General features: G+C 40.6%; 1 protein-coding gene across 5 annotated transcripts in view; it reads left to right on the top strand.

The window, feature by feature from the left end:
- NFYC (nuclear transcription factor Y subunit gamma) overlaps window positions 1-17,598 on the top strand; it is a 63,552-nt gene that overhangs the window by 26,318 nt on the left and 19,636 nt on the right. For all 5 annotated transcript variants that reach the window (XM_082664528.1, XM_082664530.1, XM_082664529.1 and 2 more), the window contains exons 2-4: window positions 7,395-7,507; window positions 15,233-15,304; window positions 16,726-16,839. In XM_082664528.1, coding sequence (XP_082520654.1) covers window positions 7,403-7,507; window positions 15,233-15,304; window positions 16,726-16,839 — 291 coding nt within the window. In that variant the 5' untranslated portion in view covers window positions 7,395-7,402. The remainder of the gene's footprint in view (window positions 1-7,394; window positions 7,508-15,232; window positions 15,305-16,725; window positions 16,840-17,598) is intronic.

The raw sequence follows: 17,598 nt of genomic DNA, 5'->3' as shown, positions 1-17,598 counted from the left end.
GCTGCCAATTTGAAAATGTATCTTTGTGAGCAGATCTTTAGGGAGAGTAGTATGCAGCCACTTCCAGCCCATAGTCTTTTGGAAAGCATGATTTCTCCTGTAGGCAGTTTGAAAAGGGGCTTCATACTTAACCTTTTGGAGCTCAAGACAGACACACCCTCAAACACTGAACTTGGCATTGTTTGGGATTGGGGAAAGGGATCTACATTATTCATTCTTAGAGTAGTGGGATACTGTGTAATAACCTGCCAGTAAGTATGACCATCTGGAACCCAGTTATGTTTAGAATTTAAGTAGTAAGGTTTCTGGCACTAGGCTTAGTGCTTTCTTGCTTCAGTAGAAACCTTAGATGAGCTTAAATAAAGACTGTTGAGGGACTTCCCTGGCAGTCCAGTAGTTGAGACTCAAGTGCTTCCACTGCAGGGGGCACAGGTTCAATCCCTGGTTGAGGAACTAAGATCCCGCATGCCGTGTGGCACGGCCAAAAAGTTTAAAAAAAGAAAAGAAAGGACTGTTGAACCCTCTTTTCTCTCTAGTCACCCTGCCTTCCCTTGTATTCATTCATTTATTACATCTTCAAGCAGTGAAATGTAGGCTTTCCATACCAGACCACCCCTTCAGCCTTTGGAGTATGTGTTCAGTACACATTGCTTCTGGAATGGCTTAGTGAAGTGACTGGCCCAAGGCCACCAGCTTGTAGGCAGCAGGCCAGTTCACAAACATAGGTCTTTTTATTTCCAGAACATTGTTATTTTTCTCCTGAAATTGTCAGTGTAAGGTTGGTTTTATTGTGGAGAACATATGCCTCCTTAAGGCTTGAAATGCTTTTTTAGCCATTGTGATTGATAATGGTCCTTATGTCCATCTATATAAACATGAGAACCAGCTTGATGTTGGTGGAATTGTTTTGTTTTAAATTTATTTATTTATTTTTGGCTGCGTTGGGTCCTTGTTGCTGCGCGCGGGCTTTCTCTAGTTGCATGGAGCGGGGGCCGCGCTTCTTTGCGGTGCGGGGGCTTCTCGTTGCGGTGGCTTCTTGTTGTGGAGCACGGGCTCTAGGCGTGTGGGCTTCAGTAGTTGTGGCACGTGGGCTCTAGAGCGCAGGCTCAGTAGTTGTGGCGCATGGGCTTAGTTGCTCCGCGGCATGTGGGATCTTCCTGGACTAGGGATCAAACCCGTGTCCCCTGCATTGTCAGGTGGATTCTTAACCACTGAGCCACCAGGGAAGTCCAGAGGAATTGTTTCAGAAATTTTAGTTCTCAAATTTAGTTTTCACTTTTCTTTGTAGTTTGGAAGAATATCTAAAATAACAAGCACAAGTTAGCTTAAATCTTACCCCTTTCTTCTTATTCATTCATATTAATATTCTTTCTTTATCTTTCATTCCCCATTTGAAATATAACATCCCAACAGTTTTAGCCAATTCAAATAAAGAAACCTGGAACTAATGTTAATAAATACCTGAGCAGTACTGGAACATAAAATGCAGGTGATAGTGCTGCTAATTGGGCAAAATAAAAAGCATGTCATCTAATGACAGGAAAACATGATCAAAATGCAAGTCAAAAAGGCAAGTGAAGAAGTTAATTTACTTTGAACATAGGGAGATGCTTGATATATGTTAAGTTGGAGACACATAGGAATGATTGGGGACATTCTCAGCCTGAAAGGCCTAAAGGCTGCAAGTTGGATTGGGGTGGTGGTGCATTAAGGTGAAAGATGGTACCAGTGTTTAGATTTGTTTTTCAGTCACAACTGGGCCAAGAGATATTTGCTTGCATTTGACAATGAGAGCATTATTTTTAGGTAAAATTTGACTGCCTGGGATGGGGCAGCTCTAGTGTTTTAATAGGAAGCAGCAATGGGCAAGGATTGGGCTTCATTTTAGGGGAAATTTCTGTGGTCCTTTTTCCTTGAATAGTTGTTGTGATGATAGGGATTTAGGTATTATCTCCCAACAATATCTATTTGGTTTTAGTTGTTTCACAGAGCTGTGTTGTGGGTTTAGGCATATTATAATGTAAAGGATTTTTGTAGAGAGAGTGAGGTACATGCCAAGAAATAGAGAGCCAAAACCTAAAGGTGCAGAGTTTTAGAAACTAGGGAATATTGTAGTAAAACCTTATGTTTCTTTGTATTTTATGAGGTTGGTTATTTTGATACATCCTCTTCCATGTCTAGCATATTACTAAGGGAGGATTTGGTGAGAATGGTAACTGGTCGAAAGAAAGAGCTTAAAAGACTTCCAAGGGAGTCTTAAAGGAGGAGCACTCTGCTTCTGGGATATTTTGAAAACTCCTTAGGTCTCTTTCTTCAAGAATGATAAAGAGTAACCAGATATTAGAATGACAGATTGTCTACCCCTGAGTGATATGATTGAATCATCCCAATTTGATTGAATCGTCCCATTTCCTCCATGATTTTCTCCTTATCCTCCTGGCAGTGGCCAAACACAGGTCTCCCCCCTGCCCCTTCTTCTCCTACTTACCTATTGTCATTAATTTTTCAAACTTTGCTAATCTGTCCTGGTCACCTTTCTGAGAAGATTCTGACTTTCAAAAGGTTTACCCTTGGGAATGGTATGCACCCATGTTTCTAGCCTTGCAGTCTGCCTTGCAACTTCCAGGACGTGTGTGTGTGTGCATGTGTGTGTGGTGTGTGTGTGTGTACCCTTCCTATCATGCCCTTTTATCTTTTTAAAAAATATATATTTATTTATTTATTTATTTATTTGACTGAGCTGGGTCTTAGTTGCGGCACGCCAGATCTTTAGTTGCGGCATACGGAATCTAGTTCCCTGACCAGGGATCAAATCCAGGCCCCCTGCATGGGGAGCACAGAGACTTAACCACTGGACCACCAGGGAAGTCCCATGCCCTTTTATCTTAAATTCACTTCGGCAAGTCATGTGGATTTCTGATTGTAGTCCTACTTATACTTTCAAGGCCCAGAGAGAACCTCGTTTATTTTGAAACTCCTAGGATAGTTTGCAGTCCCAATAAATCTTATTTCAGGGCCAGGCTTTCCAAGAGGCCTCTTTTCTCAGAAAGGCCATATGCAACAACTCTCTTGCTCCTTCATTCAGAAGTAATTATTTATCAGGCTTTGAGCTAGGTGCTGTGAGGGAATCCAGAGATAAATCATACTCAGGTTCTACCCACAAGCTTATAAATCAGAAGGGGAAATATGGTAAGAAATACATAAATAATGATCATACAAGGTAACGTGGTGAGGGCAGGAAGAAGTACAGATTAAGGGCTCTGAAGGTTTACAGGAAGGAGTGATCACTTGGAGTTATTTAGAGAACACTTGTGGAGAGATGGCCGTCGATTTGAGCATTGCAGAAGTGGCCTTTTCTTGGTGGACTTTGATTCTTCCCATTTTAGTTTTGGAAAGCAAACTGTTTTTAAAACCAGATAAATTAAGAGATAATGGGAGTTGAGATTTCTTATAGCAACAAACATTCAATATTTCATCTGGTCCTTAAGTCTTTATTAAATAGTTAAACAGGCAGTCTTATTCAAGTGTTTATAATATAATTAATGAACATGAGTAATAAATCTAATATTAATTATGAACTAAATCTGGGAAATTCTATTATGCATTTTTCATAAGAGTCATCTAAGCTAATGTGGCTTGGTCTTACTATATATAAATAGCTTTATCTCATGATAGCGATAGCAATTTAACATGGAATAAAAAGGATCCTGGAATATAAATCTCTTTCTTACTTTTAAATACATACCTTTCTTATCACTCTAGAAGATGAACCTGGCATATTTGCCATAGGTTGTAGATGTTGTAAGTAGGCTACTTCTGTAGCAAAATCAATTCAGTTGCAATTTATGTATTAATTATTAAAATAAGTGATAAAATTAACTAAGGTTACTTTATATTTTTTAACTTGTTTGGTGAGCAAAATTTGTTTATGATTAGGTTTTATTATTTTAATGTTAAGTTTTGCCACAGTCAGAAAATATTGAGAACACCAACTTGTTTTCATAAGATCTGTTGCGTGAGATTTGATCGAATTTTTAAAGCCCCATGTGAAGACTGGATCTGCTTTGGGGAAAGCCTTTTGAATAAAAATACTCTCTAGGAATTTATAGCAACAATTTATGTTCTTCCAAGAGATTTTTAAGATTTATTTATTATTTATTTATTTTTATTTTATTTTTGGCTGTGTCGGGTCTTAGTTGCAGCACGCAGGATCTTCGTTGAAGCATGCGGTATCTTTCGTCTTGGTGCCCGGGCTTCTCTCTAATTGTGGCGTGTGGATTTTGTCTTCTCTAGTTGTGGCACGCAGGCTCCAGGGTGTGTGGGCTCTGCAGTTGTGGCGCGTGAGCTCTGTAGTTTGCTGCACGCAGGCTCTAGTTGAGCAGCGCGAGCTCAGTATTTGTGGCGCACGGGCTTAGTTGCCCTGCAGCATGTGGGATCTTAGTTCCCTGACCAGGGATTGAACCTGCATCCTCTGCATTGTAAGGCGGATTCTTTTATCACTGGACCACCAGGGAAGTCCCCCAAGAAATATTAAGATAATTAGCTACAAATCATCTCTGTGCAGAGATGCTAGAAAACATGCTCCAAGCCATTTTCTCTTCTTCCTCATGAGAGGATCTTCTGTCCCTGATGAAAGTATAGTACCTTTGTTTTTTTGGAGTCAGGAATTTATGAAAAGAGGTTTCTCAATGGAAAAAGCATAAAAGTTGTAACTCTAAATCGAAAGCTGAAATGATCCTTTGTTCGTAAATTCAACTTAGTATAAAGAACAGTGAGAGCTGGATGGATGGATGGAAAAGAATGCCTTACCAGTGAGCCGGTTTCTTAGAAGTATAGCGGGAGGAGCTCATGTTTAAGCTAAATGACTCCTTAGGGTGGGAGTGAGGGAGCTGGGCAGAGCTTGAAGTAGGGCTGTAAGCATCTTTTAGAGGAGGTGGCCTGGGTGGTTCTTAATGCCCTTTTCCCCCCAGTTTTAAACTTCTGTGATGCAGTAAAATGTAAAGGACATTATTACTGACTTGAATTTTTTTTGCCATTATCCATTTATGATTTTCTAATTCAGACAGGTCTCTCAAGTTAAACACTTAACCTTTAATACATTTATCAGTTCCAGATAATTTGTTAACTTCTGTTCTGTAGCCAACCCCCACTCTGACAGTGTGGCTCTGAGCCAGCCAAAGATTCATTCATAATCTATTGACTGCACAGATGTTTGGGAACTGATTGCACCAGCACATCCTTAGTTGGGGCAATTCAAGATTTAAAAGCAGACTGTGCACAGATGGTTTTAAAAATGCTTCTTGAATTGTGTACCTTGGTAATGTTTGTGGGAAGAGATCAGAGGACAATCAAAACTGGTTACCAACTTTCTAAATCTCACGGGCCTTTGCACTCAAACTAAACCTACTCATCATTAGCAAGTTATGCAGAGATACACTGGCAATTGTGCATCTTCCTCCTTTGACCATAGCAGTTTTCGTGGCAGATTCTGCTAAGATCAGGCATGTACAGGGGTCCCTACAATGAAAGGTTAGATTCTTTTTAAAGTTTTTTTGATAATTATTTTCATTTCTAGAAAGATTTTATTTGCCCCATTTAAAAAGGTTAGAGTCTCACTCTCATCATTGTCATGAGTACCTCGTAAGAATCTATTAATAAAAGTAAATAAATTTCTGTAGATTACCTTGGTTTCTTTGTTCTCAGTACATCTAAGAGAATAGTGTATAGGCCATGTGCATATGGTGATAAGTGAAAATGTCATGGGAGCTGAGTTGAGAGGATCTTACTTGGTTATTTAGGACTCAGGATTTTATCTAGTCATTTCCAACCGTGATTCAACATTCTTCGCTTTGATTCCCTCCAGAAACTCCAAGATCATATTGCTTCCTAACACTTAGAGTTCCTGTTGATGTATAGAGCTGCTTGTAGGCCTCCAGCACCAGAAATTGGCTCCAAACCTTTTCCCATTACATCATCAGCCACTAATGTCATTACACCAGAGTGAAATCTGCTTTGAAGATTGTACTCTTGTTTTCCTTTCATTTCTTTCCTCTCATCATTTCCTTTAGAAGAAAAAGGGGGAAAAAAAAATTAGAGACCTCTAGGACAGTCCCAGGCAAACATTTAAGAGTGAATCAAACATCCTCACAGTCTAAACCTAGATTTATCAGCCTTCATTCCATTCTGCTGATGGAGAATGATGTGCCCAGCATGCATCCACATGAAGCCTGGAAAGTAGCAATTTGGTCATGTGACCCCTGGCTTTGGTGCGTTTCTTTCAGCCCTTCAGAATTAGTTCTTAATGACTTACATAGCTGTCCACCAGCATCCTGTCACTGGCCTGTCAAACCTTTTCAGATAGTTTCCCAGAATAGAAATTCTTAGGACATCACTAAGTTTCTTGCTCTTTGTGTTCAATTAAACTGTTTCTTGGGTGTAAGTATTTGTCAGATAAGCATTTAAGCCATCTGGAGTTTTTTACTTCCCCCCTGTAAATCTTTTAAGACATTACAATGTTATCTATATTTATAGCTGATGTGGAGATGCTTATTCATCTTCCCTCCCCCATCACAAAGCAATTGATTGCAAGTTCTGACTCTCTTTTCTCTGTCCTAAATATAATTCTTCAATGTTTTTCAACCATCTTTAAAGCTTCCAGTTGGTGGTGTGCTTTGTTTGGCTTTGTGCCTGACAGCATGGTTCAGGTAAGGAAAGAACTGGGAAGTGATTTCAGTTCGGAGACTTTGTGCCGTCCACTCAATTACTGGCCTAGACTTTAGTGTTTTTGTGTCCTTTGAGGCAGATTAGCTTGAGATTAGAAAGAATAATAATCATCAGTAGCCCCAAAGAAGTGGGACCACAGTGTCTAAAACAAAAGAATAAACTTGGCTCTTATTTTTTAAGGCTTTGGGTTTACATTTCTGTACAGTATTAATCACTGGGGACCCTTAATGTATGTGCTGTAGGCTGTGGCATGGAGTGTGAGAAGCCACATAGAACTTGAAAAACATTGGAGAGAATGGCATTGAAAATTATGGACCAGACTAGGACAACCAAGTGCCTTTTTTTCTTTCCCCTCCGCAAAATAAGACATTAAAAGTCCTTGATTCACATTAGGATTTGAGTTTGGATTTCTAGCAATTTTAGATTTTCTGCTTGGAGCTCCTTGTTAGTCTCTGCGGTATGAGCTGGATAGAAGGGAAAACTTTCCTCCTTATTTTTGGCTAAGACTTAAGCCGGTGTGAAAAACCCCTTCAGCACAATTTTGTATACTTTCTCAGGCTGAGAAATTGAATGAATTAGTGAAAACATCCACAAGGAAAGCTATAAATAACCTGGACAGAAAGTCTGACTTTATTATTTCTAATGTGTCTCATGTATGTGTTTGTTTTTAGTTGTCAAAATGTCCACAGAAGGAGGATTTGGTGGTGCTAGCAGCAGTGATGCCCAGCAAAGCCTACAGTCCTTCTGGCCTCGTGTCATGGAAGAAATCCGGAATTTAACAGTGGTAAGGAAGAATGAGAAACTTTTAAAGAGTGTAAAAGCTTTGAGATGAATAACCAAAACTTAGACTAAAGTGTTTTTAATCTCAAGCACATTTCTAAAAATATAGTTCATTTCTGACCTTTGGATAGGAAAATGAAAATATAATTTACCTTAGGTGAGGTAACTACAAGGGTTTTTTTATATCTTAGTGCCTCTCTTTAGGCATGTGGTTGTATAGTGGATGCTTTGACTTGGAGATACTTTAATGTGAGGCAGATCTTTTAGAGAATGCAGAAAAGCAGAGCTTACTTTCCTCCAGTAGCTGTAGGTCATTTCTTAAGCCTGATTAGTGGCCCTGCCAAATTTCTAGGACCTGGTGAAAACTATTGGGCAGTTTATTCAACAACAAATCTATTGTAAGCAGGCACTCTTTCCAGGTGTCAAAAGATACACTTAGATTGGGGTTACTTAACAGCCTTACTGACATTTTGGGCCAGATAATTCTTTGTTTTGAGGGGCTCTTCTGTGCATTGTATGGTGTTTAGCAGCATCTCTGGCCTTTAATCAGTAGATGCCAGCCAGTAGCACTCCCCTTCCAGTTGTGACAACCAAAAATTTTGCTAGACATTGGCAAATGTTCCCTGGGGGGCCAAAATCATCCCCTGTTGAGAACCTCTGACATAGAAGAATCAAATAAAACCCTGGCTCTTGAGGGGCTTACAATGTAGTAATTACAACCAGAGTCATTTATTTGATAAGTATTTATTAAACAGTTACTGAGTCAGGCACAGTGATGAATCTGAAGCAATAAAAGTCAGTGTATGGTGTCATATCCTTAATGAAGAATGCTCCATTTGGTGTCATTTCAGCAAATGCTGAAGGAGCTCTCTGTGTTAGATGTGTCATTCCTGCCCTGAAGGTATCAATATTAGCATCCTGGCAGAGCAAACACTGGATTCCTTCTTGATGTAGAACTCATGTTGCAATTTCTTAGAGCTTTGGTCCGTAACCTCTAACATAACGTAGTCAGTTTATTTGTTCACTCGACAAATACTTATGCACCTACTATGGCTATGCTAGTTACTGTGGATCCAATTGTGAACCAGACAGACGGAATCATTGCACTCACAGAACATGTATTCTGGTGGGAGAGACAGACTATAAACAGGTAATGAATGAATAAAATAAACAAAATAACTTACTGTGGTAAATGCCCACTTGACTTCAGGGGTAGAGAAACTAATTTATATTCTGAATGTACTTGTGGGTCACGTTTGTTTGTATGGGGGATTTTCAGCAGTTGAACTTGGCTTGAGCTTTCTCGGAGTGGCCTGTGTTCACAGGTGGATTTCCACTGAGAAATCATTCTTTCTCTTCTGCAGTCTAAAGGTGGTAGTTATCTGTACTATCTTAGATATAAAACAGAAGGAAGGAAAAAAATGAAATTATAAAGTCAAAAGTGGGGTATTTTGTGCATGTTTTGAGGGGATAATCTCATGGTTAAGCTTATCAGGTTTTAGTGCTGGAATCAGCCTGGTGTAAAACTAGTGCCCTCCTGGGGTATGGTGGGACTAGGCCAGTGCAGCAAGTCTGTCCTCCAGCTTGAACGCAGAAAAAATCCAGGATCAGGCGAGCGGTCACATAAACTGTGGAAGTTCAAATTCAGCACCTAGCTTTTCTGTATTTTGTTGGACTTTGATTTTTTTTTAATTGTGGTAAAACGACACAGTGAAATTTACCATCTTAACCATTTAAAAATGTACAGTTCAGTAGTGTATTTACATTGTTGTGAAACAGATATCCAGGACTTTTTCATCTTGCAGAACTGAAACTTTATAGCCATAAAACAACCACCACCCGCTTTTCCCTCTCCCCAGCCCTTGGTAATCACCATTCTACTTTCTGTTTCTATGAGCACTCTAAGTACCTCACATAAGTGGACCCATACAGTATTTGTCTTTTTGTGCCTGGCTTATTTCACTTAGCATAATGTTTTCAAGGTTCCTCCATGTTGTAGCATGTGACAGGATTTCTTTCCTTATTCAGGCTGAATAATACTTCCTGTGTATGTGTACATACCACACTTTGTTTATCCATTCATCTGTCAGTGGGCATTTGGGTTGCTTTCATTTCTTGCCTATAGTGAATAATGCTGCAGTGAACAGGAATGTGGGCTTTGATTTTTATCCTACTTGGTTTAATTTTCAAGTTTGATTGACATCAGAGCAGATCGTGGTGTTGACCAACTTTTTGTCGCTAGACAGCTAGTCCTTCAGAGGTTAAAAATGGATTTGGGACTTCCCTGGTGGCGCAGTGGTTAAGAATCTACCTGCCAATGCAGGGGACATGGGTTCGATCCCTGGTCCGGGAAGATCCCACATGCCGTGGAGCAGATAAGCCTGTGCGCCACAACTAGAGCCTGCGCTCTAGAGCCTGCAAGCCACAGCTACTGAAGCCCGTGCACTTAGAGCCCATGCTCTGCAACAAGTGAAGCCAACCGCAATGAAAAGCCCATGCACCACAATGAAGAGTAGCTCCTCCACCACTCGCCGCAACTAGAGAAAGCCCGCATACAGCAATGAAGACCCAATGCAGCCAAAAATAAATAAATAAATAAATTTATTTTTTTAAAAAGTGGGTTACTTTGAGGAATTCACTTGTAGTTCAAGTTTTATGAGTAAGGAGAAAGAAGATCAAGGAGGAAAGTCTTCTTCAATCATTCTCCTATTGATGGCTAACTAAAAATTTCCTCCTGTGTACCCCTGAGAAAAGACTCCTAGACTGCTACCATCGTATCTCTTACATCAGATGCTTAGAATGATGTTTGGCATAAAATAGGTGCACGTTAAATATTTGAATGAATCAGATTCCTCCGCTTCAGAGTTAGTGTGAAGCAACATAGTGCCAAGTTGGAGTGAGAATGCAATCCAATAAAGTCCCTTTGTAAAACTTTTATTTTCCCTCTGCCCATGGCACACGAAGAAGGCATCTGCTTCTCTGACTGCACTTCTGCCTGTGTAACGTGGCTGACGTTTTAGTGTTTAGTCTGTGCCTTTCCTGAACTCAACAGCACTTACAACCAGACTTCCTCAGATATGTCAGAGCCTCTTAGGTTGACATCTCAAAGTATCTACCAGATTTTTTAAAAAATCCATATGTTCAAACCATCCAAACATAAATAAAACTTATGAGAATACTCATAAGGTGTTGTGGTCTCTCTATGACTGGGACAAAGATGTTCCAAAAACAAGTAATTGAAGTTTGCTAGATGATATAATTCATGATGTATTGGAGACATTGGCCCCAGTCGTTTTGGTCTGTGTTCTGCAAAAGCAATTTGTCTTTCATCTCAGCTTGGCCATCAGGCTCTCCTCATTCTTGAAAGCTCTGCATTGTCCATAAACCCAGATGGTGTTCAGCTGGAATTGAAGTTGGTTAAAAATCATACCAAAATGATCATACACCAGGATGATTGTGTAGAATACTGTATTCCTGCTTAGCAGAACTCTGGGAACAATAATTAATAGACTTCTTGGCATTGAATTTTACCCTTCTAGACCTCTTCGAAAGGGGGGAAGAAGAAGCTCACTTTTCTCTTTTGGGGGGCAGATGGGGAGGCAGTAATGCTGAATCTTAAAGAAAAATCTAATCCTCCTTTAAGCTCCTTCCGTACATCCCATTTAGCCTTCAGTTAGCTGTAATTTAATGCTTAGGTCACTTTCTTTTGATCGCCAATTATATCTTTTCATTCTTCAATGCCTCCAGATTGGAAGATGACATTTCCACCATTACAATCAAATCAGATAACCATTTAAATAAGAACTTGGAGGTAAGGGTTGGTGGACTGTTAAAAAATAGGTCCTGTGCTGTTTGAGCTCTTCCTGTAGAGCAGTGCTTCTCAGAATTTATTGTCTATATGTGAACAACATAAGGGTCATGTTGAAATACAGAATTTGATTTAGGAGGTTTGGATTGGAGCCTGAGATTCTGCATTTCTTTTGAGTTCCCAGATGATGCCATTGCTGGTCTAGGGACCTCACTTGGAGCAACAAGGCTTTAAAGCAGTGGTCCTTAACCCTCACTGTGGATTACAGTCACCAGGGTAGTTTTCAAAAAATGTGATGCCAGGACTCCACTCCCTAGAGTTCCTGATTCACTTAGTCTGGGGTAAAGCGCAGACATCTTGTTTTTCAAAAGCTCCCCCAGGTGATTCTAACATGTTGCCAAGGTTGAGAATCACTGCTTTCGAGAGGATAGAATCTTGACTTTGCCGGAGTGAGTGCCTGACTAGGTAGGCCTGCAAAAGGTTTCTCATCATGTTTGAGACTGTGGATGTTCTTTAGTGCAGCCTGAGACCCATTGACTTTTCTTTGGCTTTCAGCTCTCATTGAGTGAATTCAGACTTCTTGAAATTCGGCAATTTCAGTTGGCAGCGTTTTTTTTTTTTTTTTTTTTTTTTTTTTTTTTTTGTGGTACGTGGGCCTCTCACTGCTGTGGCCTCTCCCGTTGCGGAGCACAGGCCCTGGACGCGCAGGCTCAGCAGCCATGGCTCACAGGCCTAGCCGCTCTGCAGCATGTGGGATCTTCCCGGACCGGGGCACGAACCCGTGTCCCCTGCATCGGCAGGCGGACTCTCAACCACTGCGCCACCAGAGAAGCCCCCTTGGCAGCATTTTTAAGTGTAGTTCTTTGGTTGTGGTCAAGAGCATGAGAATGTTCTGAGAGAATCTGCTCTTCTACGATGCTGATGTCACTTCCAAGAGTAAAATGTGTTAGTTGTTCTTCCACTTGGATTAGCATCGGGAGAAGAAGTTTAATGTTACTCATGTCAGTTGCATGGTTTCCAATGACAAGGGGAGCATTGACTTGAAAGCCAATTTACTGATAGTGAAGGGGCTCCCCTCTCCAATAAGCTTGTTGTAAACCCTTACATGTGACTGGAAAGCTAGGCTGAGATTATAGAAAACTGGGCTGTTGTCAGCGATAATGAGCCACACACACACATCTGAAGATCCTTTAAGATCTCAAGGTTTGGGGATCATGAGAAAGTTTCTCACAAAAGAAAAGGTTGGTGGGGCTTAGAGCAGAGCTTTTTGTAAATTTCTGCCTCATTTTACACATCATCAAGGTGGGGATGATATCCTTGACCTTTTCTTGTTTTTTCTTTTAATTATAGTCTCATAGAAATTCTAAAAGTAATATTTTATTCTTTCAAGTTAGGGAAAGAGGTCTTTTTATTAGCTTTGGGCTTTAGTTAAGTAATCTTAGAACAGTCTTGTGGGAATTATATTAAATAACCAAGCCAAATGAGAGCACGCTTGCAAGAGACCTAAATCTTGTGGTCATAATTTTGTTCTTTGTGTATCATCCTGGGAGGCCTTCCAAAGGAATTATCATCCCTAGTATTCTCTTTGGCATTTCTGTTTAACATCATCATTTTGTGTGATATGCCACACAAGAAAGAAGACCAGTGATTGATTTCTGTAGTTAAATGTTTTTTTAAAAATCCCTTTAGAATCTGGCCCCAATCCAGCATTCCCTTTCCTACTGTTCCCCTCTGTACTAAGGTCATACATCGAAAACTTAAATAGGCCAGGGTTTTGTCTCTGTGCTTCTGTGCATGCTGTTTCTTCTGTCTGATTAACATACTTTTCCAGCAAGCAGATTTGCAGTATCCCTAGATATAATTGAGATTCAGCCCCTCTGTGGAACATTTGCCAGTTCCTCTCGCTCACTCCAGCGCCCCACACCTCCCATTGCCAGCTGGTCATTTCTTTCCTTTCAGTGTGGGATTTTACACCCCCATTCTAGTATAGGATAGGGGATTATAATGTTCTCATGTGTTAGTCTCTAACAATTAAACTATTTGGCTATTCAAAGGTAAGAATATATTTGCATCTTCCGCATAGTAGTAGGTATCATACATTTGCTGTTAGTTGAGTTGCATGAAGTAATAAATGAAAGAGGAGGAGAAAAAATAAGAATAGTATGTGTCCTGCTGTCTCCTTTTGGTGAAACTTTAATAAACTGGACTTCTAAGCCTCTACCACTCCAGGGTTAGGTTTTTAGAGGCTTATGGAAAATGCTGATACCTAATTTGGAAAAGGAAAGGATGAAAAATTAGTGTTGGAAATTTGTAGAGGTGAGTGGTAGCCAAGCAGCTTGTTGGGTTTGGGTGGAGTAATTAGATGTCTTGGGACTTCCCTGGCGGTGCAGTGATTAGGACTCCATGCTTCCACTGCAGGGGGCATGGGTTCAGTCCCTGGTCGGGGAACTAAGATCCTGCATGCCGCCCGGCATGGCCAAATAAATAAAGTAAGTAAGTAAGTAAGATGTCTCGGTGTACATTTTATCCTAATAGTTGCTCTTCTGTATTCATAAAATAGAGTCTGGAAAGGCTGGTGATGTTTTTCCAAAATGCCCCACTGCCTTCTTTGATGTATAGTTGAGGTTTTCTGTTGGTCTTGGAAAAGAAAGTTCACTAATGCATGTTAATTATACCAAATCTCAAATAAGAGCTCCTTCCTCCGTAATGTGATGATGTAAATTCCCAGGTGAGCATATTGAGTCACATTTCAGACCACTTATAGAATCAATCATTTGACACCTAGTCCCAGTAGGGATTTTGCTGATTTTAGCTAATCTCTGCCTTTGCACCTTTCTCTTCATTGCAGCTCTGAAACCCAAAATTGATTTTTATTTCTAGAATTGCATCCATCATTGGCCATGTGTTTAAATACCAGTAGTATCAAAATAAAATGAAAAAGCGCTTAAACTGCAAGTAATTGAGTAGTGCTAATCGAAAATCCCTTTCCTAAATCCTATCCACAGTAAAGTTAAATGGTTTCTCCCCAGCTTAGTCATGTTTGTTAAGAAAAAATTGACAGGGCTATTCCTAAATGACAGCTGATATATTCACCCTCACCCTTTTTCCATGCTCTTCTACTCCCACCCCCATCCCCAAGCAGGTTTTGGAGACAAGGCCTTTGCTGCTGTGATGGGAAAGGAGCACCTCCCCAATTTCTGATGTCACATTAGTGCAAAGGTCAGAAATAGGCAGTGTCGGGCTTCCCTGGTGGCGCAGTGGCTGAGAGTCCACCTGCCGATGCAGGGGACACGGGTTCGTGCCCCGGTCCGGGAAGATCCCACATGCCGCGGAGCGGCTGGGCCCGTGAGCCGTGGCCGCTGAGCGTGCGCATCCGGAGCCTGTGCTCCGCAACGGGAGAGGACACAACAGTGAGAGGCCCGCGTACCGCAAAAAAAAAAAAACAAAAAAAGGAAATAGGCAGTGCCACACTGGCTGGTGAGAACAGTCACTATGGCCAGGTGCTGCTGGCACTTGCCCTTGCATTCCTTGATTAGAAGGAAGAACTGGAGGAAAATCCCTAAGACAAAAGTCTCATTTTAACCTGCATGCAAGCTGGTAAACTTTCTTGGGTGAGGGGAAGACACGTATAATACATCTCTATATCGTGCTGGCAAAGAATCTGGTATTGTTTGGGGCCACTTTTCATGAGGGCACTATTAGAAGCCATCATAAGTTCATCCTGAAACCCTTTGTTTGAAACTCTGCCTTGGTTAAGAAGTATTTTGCCTCTAGAGCTTGTATTTTGTTCATTTCATTTGTACTTCCTCTCCTGCCATATTTTCTGAAAGGAGGGACTAAACCAATCAGAGTGTTTCATGCTGCCTGTCATACCCTGTTGATTATTCCTACTATTTATGTACCTGTTGTTACTCATTTCAGAAAGATTTCCGAGTACAGGAACTCCCACTGGCTCGTATTAAGAAGATTATGAAACTGGATGAAGATGTGAAGGTGAATTCACATTCATTTTCATTATTCATATTGAAAGTAAAACGATGGGAAAATTATTGCTCATTTCTCTAGAGCTCAAAGTCTAATTAAACAAAAATGAAAATAATATTGTCTGTTGCTTTTTTATTTGGATTCTCTCTAAAATTGTTATGTGAGCTAAAATTGAACAGTTTTAATTGTTGTATGGTCTTCTCTGAAAATTGGGGATATCCTGTTTTCCAGATGTTGAAAAGATGCTGAGTATTTGCTTTTTGAATCGCCCGATTCTTTCCACTATGTAACGTGAACATGTATCATCACATCAACAGGACAGTGACGTCTTCCTAGCATCTTATTGCAATCTCTAGTTTGTTGATCTGAGCTCTAAGAAATGTTTGATAATGATATTGCACTTGTTCTAACTTTTCAATCTGTAAGTTGTTTCACATGATTTATACTTGTGAGAGGATTTACTTGGGGGTGGCCTTTTCTGTATTCCTAGGAGTCCACATCCTGTTACAGTTCTCACAGGAAAAGAGCAACTGTCTCTCTTTCCACTCAAAATTGATAGTCTCTTGTATTTGTGTGGAAAGCTAACAGTTTACCACAGTTTTCCCTTTTATTAGCTCACTTCTTCCTCATGGTAACCCTGAGAGATTTGATAGGATAAGAATTGTTAGTTTCACCATTCTATAGATATGGAAATAGACACAAAGAGGTTAAAAGTGTCTCACCCAGACTAGGAGAACCAAGATCCCAATTCTCACCTCCTACTTCCTTAACTCCAGAGCTCTTCCCGTGGCTATATCCTGCATAGAGCACCTCACCAAGGGTTCAGAGCTTTGTTTGACCAAGAGTTTGAACTTTGAATTCAGACTTGGCAAGGCAGCTTGCATTACTTGAGCACTTACTGTGTGCCAGGCCTTGTGCTGGGTGCTTTTATATATATTATCTCATTTGATTCCCACAGCAACCCTGGAAGGTTGTTATCCTTTTTCTTTTCACTGTGTGAAAAATAAAGCCCCAAAGGATGGGAAGCCAGAGATTTTCCCTAAATCCGTTGGCTCTCATACTCATTATCTTTCTCCACATTGTCTCCCTTTGGATTAGAACCTAAGTCCTACCACTTACTGGCTCTATGGACATAGGCAAATCACTTCATCTCTCCTAAACCCTAGTTTCTCTGAAAGGCTATTATGAGAGAAAGAAAGTGCATGGTAGGTGCTAGATAAATATCCTTTTTCCCTCTTCCCTTCTTCTGTCTGCTACCTGCTTTGTCCCTACTCGTGGATTTATTTTACCTTGGAATCTTGTAAGGCTACCACCATCTTGTTTTCTAGCCCTTGCCCCATAGCCCAAGAGTAGGACATGAGGTAAGGGACGAACTGACTGGTTTGAATGACTTGCTGGTGATTGACAGGGAGGGCCTACGTCTGTTACAGATGATCAGTGCAGAAGCCCCTGTGCTGTTTGCCAAGGCGGCCCAGATTTTTATCACTGAGTTGACTCTTCGAGCCTGGATCCACACAGAGGATAACAAGCGCCGGACTCTTCAGGTAATATTGTAGAAAATTAGGCAAGAGCTGCCTTTGCCTTCTTCTGTTGCATGGCTTTGGACCAAAGTTTTTGTTTTTCCTTAGCACTCTGTCAAGCTGATATGTTTAACTGGCATCTTCCTCTACTGCTGGGAGGCAGGCAGACCATATAGCCAAGATAGTCTGTATTTCCCCACCAAGAATCTTAATTTCCAACTCTCCTGTTTTTCACAGCTCAGTGACTGAACTTTGTACTTGGTGAGCTCTCACTATAAACAGAGGCTAAAGTGGTATTTATCTGTTTCCAGATCTAAACAACTTCTGGTTGGAAGCCTTGAGAGACTCCAGAAAAGAACAGTCCCAGGAAGAATAGTCTCACTAACCACATTAGCCTTTTTGTTTCTTCCCTACTTTCCTGGGAATCCTTTTCTTCTTCTTTCATGTTTCCTTTTTTATTTTAATCCAGCAAATCAGCATTCATGTTGTATGAGGACCCCTTGGTCATTGGCTCTAGAGGCCCTCCGCTCAACATCCAGGCCCTAGTTGTTAGAGGAAAGGTTTCCCAGACATAAGAGGAAGGGTGTGACAGGTACAATAGTGACAGTATTTTAACAACAAAGCCAAGGAAGTAAATTATGCTTTCTGTTTCCCTTTATCTCCAAAGTTGAAAATGCATGCTTTTATTCATTTATCTACAGATATTAAATGAATACCCACAATGTGCCAAGCACTGTTCTAGGCCCTGGGGACTAATACACAAAACAGACAAAAATTCCTACC

The sequence above is a fragment of the Grampus griseus genome (genome assembly GCF_964374135.1).
Source record: "Grampus griseus genome assembly, chromosome: 1".
Classification (NCBI taxonomy): Eukaryota; Metazoa; Chordata; class Mammalia; order Artiodactyla; family Delphinidae; genus Grampus; species Grampus griseus.
Note: the sequence above shows the minus strand (reverse complement) of the source record. Positions and strands in the feature narration are given on the sequence as shown.